At 38.7% G+C, this 8408-nt stretch overlaps 1 protein-coding gene across 1 annotated transcript; it reads right to left on the reverse strand.

The window, feature by feature from the left end:
* Positions 1–1009: 1009 nt before the first annotated feature.
* Positions 1010–5048, reverse strand: hpdl (4-hydroxyphenylpyruvate dioxygenase-like). Its single transcript, XM_086139774.1, has 5 exons — positions 4354–5048; positions 3491–3657; positions 2935–3086; positions 2478–2596; positions 1010–1991 (listed from the first exon to the last, which is right to left on the reverse strand). The coding sequence occupies exons 1-5, from the start codon at positions 5046–5048 to the stop codon at positions 1820–1822; spliced, it is 1305 nt and encodes a 434-aa protein (XP_085995900.1). The 3' UTR covers positions 1010–1819.
* Positions 5049–8408: the final 3360 nt, after the last annotated feature.

The raw sequence follows: 8408 nt of genomic DNA on the forward strand, positions 1-8408 counted from the left end.
ATACATTTGCTGGCCTCATCCAGTTGTTCAATGAAAAGCAGCGTTTGATGACCAGCCACTACCTGGGATGTCGACCACGGTTAGTCAACATACGGTAGTTAAGATGAAATAATGATGAAATAATAATAAAATAGTCATAGATTAAAAAGGATTAAAAATGTAGTGATACTTATTTGGAGCATCTGTGAAATTCAATAGAGAATTAACAATTTTTCTCCAAAAGTGTCTTGAAAAGTTATCACAAATATCCAATTAAAATGGTTAATATCTCTTCCTTCATGTGAAAGTTGAATGAAGTCTCCCAGAATGAGTTTTTTTTACTTATCAGAAGCACCATCGCCTAAAGTCTGTGTGATAATACTGCCCTCACATCCATGAATTTGGGGTATGATAAGATCTGGACCGGCATTTTTAATTAAAGTTATGCAGAGCTTTTGAGACCTGTGGATGTTACCAAACTCAAAGAGAATCTGAAGGAAGAGAGAAATCAGGTATTCAAAACTCCCTCTGATGGACAGATATAGTAGTTCTTACAGACATTTTATTGAACATTATACTGGAAGATAGGAAAAAAGGAAATTAAAAGTTAAAACCACAGATTATCTACCAGTATTTTAGTCGAAAAAAAAAAAAAAACATTTGATTTGAAAGAAGTGAGATTGTAATGAATTGCACAGTTATGCTACTGTATTCCATAATTTAGCTGTGCTTTAATGGGCAGAGAGCTGTGAATCCGCCCAGGCGCACTGGTGCGGTTATTTATTCGCTGTTTAGGAGTCAGCAAGTCCTCAGAGTTGCTGCTGGATCTGGCCTCAGTCCATGCCTGGTCTCCATTATGTATGACATTAAGACTTGGGAAGAGAACAAAGGATTGTATTTTTTTTCTGATTTTTTTAAAGGGGATCAGGAGCATAGTGTCCCACAGGAAACATGTTTCAGTCAGGAGGAGGGTGTATAGAAAGTTTCATGAATATAAATTGAATACAGTCCATTTTGGAGTTTTTTTGATATTAAAGTGCAACATGGTGAGGTTTAAAGCCTTCCTTTATTTCCGGTGTTACAAGCTCATTTGGGATACAGGGAAATGGAAGTGGGGGGGTCAGAGAGAGATTTAAATACAGAGAGAGACAGTGATATAGCATGATGGACAGTGCTTTAGAATAAGAGATGGTCATAGCAGGTGGCTGTTTCGTTGAAGATGTTTCTCACAGGCAAGTAGAGCTGAGGGAAGTGATGGTGAGGAAATGTAGAGCTTCGACAGGTCCAGGTCTCTTGCATTACTAAGACATTCCATTGTCCTTGACAATCAGGATTGCATGAAATCTTATACAAACTCATCACTGCATAACTTAGACCCATGATAATGAGATGCATCAAGTTTTTGATGCTCTTCAAGTATGACATAACGTTTCTCTCCAACTCCTTTTTCCCCAGTGCAGCTTTATTGTTGTCATCTGGGTTCAAGTACAAGGTCATTGGGACCTCACTAAATATTTGTTGAGAGGTTTTCAGATAAATGCATGCTTTGATAACAAGAGGAGATTTCATATCAAGAGGGTCAAACCTCAACCGGACAGGCATTGACACATTTTTCCAAACAACTTGCATTATTACATTGTTGTGTGGGACTCCAGTACACTAAAATGCGACAATCGAATTAAATAGTCTGGAAAAGAAATAAATGTGCAATATGACAGGTTGGCTGCCGGTGGGCATACATTAGATACAACATTAGCCTCCCTCTCATATGTAAACATAGATAAAAAAAAAAACGGCTACCAATTAATAAATAAGCATGTTTGCACTTTTCAGTTTTTATTTAATTCTGTCTTTGAGTATGTGCCTGTTTATTGTCCATGTAGGACTGCACAGACCTCCACAAAGCCCTGATGTTCCCCTCACCAAAGCCCGTTGCCCCTTGTCGCTCGATCAGTTCAAGGAAAAAGGTGTCTTCTGTAAAGAGGGGCTTGGTAAATACCTGGAAAAGGTATCTGGAAAGAGATGTTGACAAATTAGGTTGGTCCCATTTGTCTTGCATTTTAGCCTATATTTGATGCAAGCTATGGCCTCTTTGGGGATAATGAATGGTGTTATGTAGGTTTTAGGCAACATTGAAATATTTGTTGATATTTCAAAGTCAGCCTCAATTGTCAGATACAGTTGGTCTATTGTTATGCCTCTTACAGCGTCTCATAAACATCTCATGTTTCTGAAACATTGCCAATTTTTTGTGATTTTCTATCCACATTCTAAATGCATTGGTATCTAAAAAGTGAACTTAATGATATGATAGGTAAATCTTGAAATGTTTTTTGAACATACGGTGCTTTAAAATTTACAACCCATAGTATTAGTTGATGAACAAAAGACACTACTAAATGACATATTCAGTTTCAGGATAAAACACAAAAGAACAAGCTGTATAACAATTGGCATCAACTGGAACACAAGATTACATGAGCTAATGTGCACTTTACCTTCGATTTTCTGTATTTGTCACGGGATCCTTGTGCAGATCTGTATCTAGGAGAATGCCATGCTGAGCCAGCATCATGGGATTGAGTCCTGCCCCTTCTATTTCTTGTTGTCTTCCCACCTTTTCAAAGCATAGGGGGTGAGTGACAGAAACCAGAAGCAGCCCGACCAAACTAGCTGCAGCAAATCTCAAATCTGCTCTTCAGCAACATTATCTCACTACAGATCTGGTGAGGAAAACCCTATCATGCTGACATAACCTGTTGATGATAAGGTAAGGGGCAATCCCTTAACTGTGACAGAGTATGATAAAAGATTGAAAGATAGGCATTGAAATAATGAGAATGACGTGGATTTCACTCCATATTGCAATATCACTTTAACGTTCATGTGGAAAATACAGGCTTCTTTCAATAATGGAAGCAATGCCATTGTCAAGGCAAAGGAATTTTAACAAACCTGGGTATAGTATGCAGGAGGAGGGGAAAAAAACTGTACACCAGATTCAGCCAGGACTTGTGCTGTGGAGATTATGTTGTTTGTGTACAAGCCAATGTGCTGGATCCCTGGGCCCCTGTGCTCCTCCAAGAAAGTGTCCACTTGGTTTCGATCTGGAATCAAATTGTTCCAGAAAATTAAATATCAACTGCATTGGTCTACTGTAATTTATTACCTAATGTAAGAAGGCATGGCATAACACATGGGCTGAGCAATATATGCAAAACATGCGAAAAATGAAAATATTCAGAATATTGAAAACTCTTGACATGTTTTCAAAACAGGCCTTATCACTTTTCCTGATTTTCCAGATATTCTCTTTCAAACGCATGGAAATAAAAAAAAGACACCCTATGTAAACTGACAAAGAATGATGTGACAATCCATATGCATTTTAGCTTGTAAAGTTATGAAGTTAACTTATAAAGTTAAAAGAAAATATCTAGGAAAGTATAAAGCAATCAGCTCTGTATGTAACACCAAAGAAAACTCAGAGATCCTATGCAACTGTTTTCACCTTGTACAGGCAGGGATTCTGCAATGACAAACTTGCAATCAGGATCCTTTTTGTCCAGGGAGGGCAATGCAAAACCAGCTTTACTGCATTTCCAGTACTCCATCGCAGTGAGACGTAGCCCAATACCCTCCTGGTGTATGACGTACCCTTCATCCACGCCTTCATCTCTACTCCGGGGAACATATAGAAATGCATGACAGCTGTTTGTTAATAGAGAAAATATCTCAAAAGCATTTATCTTTCTCTAAATCTGTGGTTCTCAAACATTTTGGCTTCATTTTGGACACCTCTTTGTAATTTCCTCTGTCTATTCTATGTTACTGACACCTTGTTCTACTCTCTGACACTCACTGCAGATAGCACACTACAGGGAAACACACAAAAGTATAAATACATAAAAGCATGCAGTAAATACTTTGAATCCTTGGCCGCCACTTCAATTTTCTTTTCTTCAATCCATCTGAACATTTTAGGTCTACTTTGGAAAAGAACCACATAAACAGGCAAAGATTTGTCTGAATCTCACAAATAAGGATATATAGTAGATTTATGCTGATTAAAGTTTTAATGGAAAGTGGAATTAAGCCCCATCAATGTATAGATTTTTGATATGGAAATGTGGTCCCATAATAAAGAAATTATAAATGTATCTTTGAAGTTCGTTGTCAAATCCACTCTTGGTAAGTGGCCTTGAGTCCAAAGACACATTTGACAAAGATACCGTCACCTGAATGACTGAGAACCCTCACCTACACCATCTTTGTAGTTTCGCAACTTGTGTTACTATTGCGTTTCTTTCAAGTACATCTGGGGTAACAAATAATTCCACCAGAGACACACTGCTTTAATTTCAAGTTTCTCACCTATCAATGAAAAACCTCTGAAAGCCAAAGAGCTGCTCGTACCACTTCATGACGTGCTGGGTCGTCTGTCTGGGACAGGCGTAAGTTATGTGATCGAAATGCGTGATCGGGCACAAATGGTCTTCTTTCTCCGAGGCGCAGTTATTCTCCATGAGACTAAAACCTGGTAAAAAGTCTCCCTTGTATTTTGTCCTGTCAATAAGCGTGTGGCAAACATTCCCAACGATAGATTTGGCCACGCAATAAGTGACACAACCGCCCCCGTCCTCAACGGTGGTTGGCGGCACCAGGAAGCTACAGCCGAGCCGGTCGAGAGCTTTGAATGACCTTTCCACATCCTCCACCTCGAAACACACGTTGCTCACAGTATCCAACGGGTACTGCGGGGTGACATCGTAAAGATAAGTCGCGGGTACATCTCGGGTGTCGTTCCCCACCCTGACCCGATGCGAACAATGCGAGTATTCGCCCGTAATATCCGGAGACAGTTCATTCAGTCGTCCCCTCACACGACTCGTCTTCTCATTTACGACGAAAACCGCGGCTCCTTTCCTGAAAGCCAGCTGCCGGGACGCATCGGTTAACCTGGCAGCGAACAAATTGAACTTGAACTTGGACACCAAGTCGGTGGCTAGTTTTTCCACGTTAGAAACATGAAGCGACACATGGTGTAACCGGCTCAAGGACGCCGCCATTCTTCTTCTATTTCCTCTAAATTATCATTGGTTGCCTCCTCGATATGGTATACTGTCTGCCGTCGCATAATAATAGTCGTCACTTCCGGTCACATGCTTTTATTTCCGGTAGCATCACCTGTGAGCCGATGTATCTTTTGGCAACTTTTGGGAATACGAACGTAAAGAGAACTATTTCTGCAATTCCCCAGCATCTGTGTCGGGAAAAAATTAACTAATTGTAAAGATACATCGCTTCATGTTTTGTGAATTCTGACGATTCAGAATACATGTTAACCTGGTAAGAACTGCCATACCGTGCGACCACATTAAAATTCATATGGTGTCAGTAAATTAAAATGTTTTTTTCAATTAGACCTTTAGAAATAAGTATTTTTTGTTACGCTGCATAATGTCCACTGTGTGGTGTCAGGCATTTCAGAACTGCCAGTAGTTTGTATACTAAACAACATGCTATCAAGCTTGAACGCTATTTAAATTTGTAGTTACAAAAGTGGTGTCGGGTTATGCAACAAAGGTCCATTTATATGGACTTCTTCAGTCTTCTACTGAATGTAAAATAATCTAAATGTAAAGATACCTTGTAATTAATAGAATATATTTTTTTGCCTGTCTCGTTATTGGGGAATTACTCCATCTACTATGTAACAGCCAGCAGAACTGCTCATGAGGTAATTCACATGGGTGACGCATTTGGCTTGCCCCTAGTCCTGCATCCTTATCATCACTCCTTCCCACCCATCACTGATACTCTGGAGTTAAAAGCTTTTTATAGATGGGTCAAGGATATTGTAACATTCACATATTTGTTTACCAGTTGGCTGTAGAGTGGCCTTGGCCCCTTCCATTATCACAAGAGCCAACATCCATCACATTGTTCGCAGAGCAAGTGGCCAGCCTCCACAGAATTTATATGGTCAGAGGTGATGTGAAGACTATCTCATTGAGCCTGTTGATGAGGACAGAATCAGGGATGCTGTTTCAGCACTGGCCATCAATGTTTCTGTGTTGTACCTGTGTAACTACCTGTACCTGTGATAGTCATTGCATGATACATACTATGTAATAGTATATACTATAGATCTAATGGTATGATAGCATATTTGATTGTGAATGTATATGTTTTAATTATAAATAACTTAATAATATGAGATTGAATTAAATATATTGTATGCAACAAGGTTACAGGTTCTGTTGCTCATGGAAGCCTTTCTGTATGGAATTCATGTTAAAATGAAAATAAACCAATCATGTGAGAGTCACCAGTAGCTTTACTTAATTATATATTCTATATATTCCATATATTTAGTCTATATTCGCTGAACTGGATTTATTATATCTATCTATCTATCTATCTATCTATCTATATCTATCTATCTATCTATCTATCTATCTATCTATCTATCCATCTATAGACCTAATTCACCACACACACACACACACACACACACACACACACACACTCACACACACACACACACACACACACACACACACACACACACACACACACACACACGCACGCACACACACACACACACACACACACACACACACACACACACATATATATATATTTATATATGATGCCATAAAATGTCTTCTTCGTTGTGTTACTGACTGGACCTATGCTTTGGGATATCATCGCCTCCTACAGCCTTGGAGTAAAATGACACTTGAACAGGATTTGTAGACACTCCGAAGGTGGGATACAAACAAACAATATAAAATTTGATCCTGACGGAGAGGGATATATCAAAGATCCCATTATTTACAGAAAATGGGAAACTACAGACTCACACATAAATACACACTAAAACAGATGAGAGAATATTTAAACTGAAGTTTGTCTTTCCATTTATTTGCAGTATCCATTCCATACACTTCTTTTTTTGACCCTCTATCACCATATTGTCTAAAGTACCTCTGATCAATTCATGTAATACCATATCACCATATATCCATTATCCTCAACTACTTGGCGAAGTGTACACATAAATTACATTCTCCAAGCTTTTCCACAAATGTTTTCCCCTCATGATCTATGTCAGATCCATTTAGCTACTGAAAGTATGTCTCCTATGAGCTTTAGTAGGATTTCTCCTGATTCAACCTGCATGATGTTACTTGGGAGTACATCTCATGACACCAATGCTCAGTCTGAAGGCTTCTTTTGGTTTATATTTGTCTATTGATTTCACTTTCGGTTTATGTTTTTGTAGTTTTCACTCTCTAAAGACTCTTCCATGTGGATCCTTTGTCTTGTTACATTCTTGAAGATTTATTTTTATTGGCTAATCATATAAATTGACTTTCTATTCTAATAATAGAAATGTTTAACCCCTTGCAAAGCTATTATGCTATTAAGCTATTATATACAAAGCTCTTCAAGAATTGCATTTGTAACCTGTCATCTCTTCCCATACATCCAAAGGGTTCACAGTTATGTATCATGTGTCTGTCTTTATTCATAGGTCATGTGATCATAGGCCAGTGATCTTGTCGGACTATCAAACAAGCATCTGACACTGCAGAATTTTGTAGCTGGTAGATATAGCTAAGGGCTGGAATATAAACCCAAGCTCGATAACCCCACCCTCAGCAGAAGGTCCTGTGAGTAAAATTCTGAAACGGCGGCTGAGACATGATTGCTTAACCTTACCAACCACAAATTTCTATTTAGGATGGGCTTCTGCATCTGGAACAATGAGATTAAACCATGTCTTTGTTTTATCTATTCAGTGATTTTTTTTCATAGTTTGTTGCATTCACAGCTATATCACAGATTCCCCTTCACAGCAATCAATGACACTAGCCCTTGTCCCGTGTACCTGCCAAAGTCCCATCACAATCCCATTTGTGAAATCATAGCATCCCTTTTCACAGCCTGTCCCCCCTCCCACCACTCGCGTCACACAGGCACAAAGAAGTCACAGAGATCTCCTGAAAGTAATAGAAATACTTCATACTTTTGTGATTTCTCTGTTAGGGTTTTCTGTTTTTTTGTATGTAACTTTGCAACCGCCTACTTGCTGCCACACAACCTCTGATCCCACAAAGATCTCGATTTGTTTTGCTAGTTTACACACCATCACAACACGATTTAAACATGATTTTTACACATGATTAAAAAAAAAAAAGACTAACAACAGAGAGACAATCTGTTCAGGGGGAAAACAAGATAAAAAAATCAAACAGAAATAATATACTTTTATCATATTTGTTCCCACGCGTTGTCTGCTTGTAACGTGATCTTTATTTCTTCTTCTTGTCATTGAACGGCTCATAAAAGAAAAGTTATATTTCCGTGAAACGTGAAGGCAGCACCCTACCTCCCCCGCAGCCAATCAGATTGAGTCT

This window comes from Fistularia commersonii, chromosome 32 (genome assembly GCF_037954325.1).
Source record: "Fistularia commersonii isolate RoL2024-O1a breed Wild chromosome 32, RoL_Fcom_v1.0, whole genome shotgun sequence".
NCBI classification, from domain to species: Eukaryota; Metazoa; Chordata; class Actinopteri; order Syngnathiformes; family Fistulariidae; genus Fistularia; species Fistularia commersonii.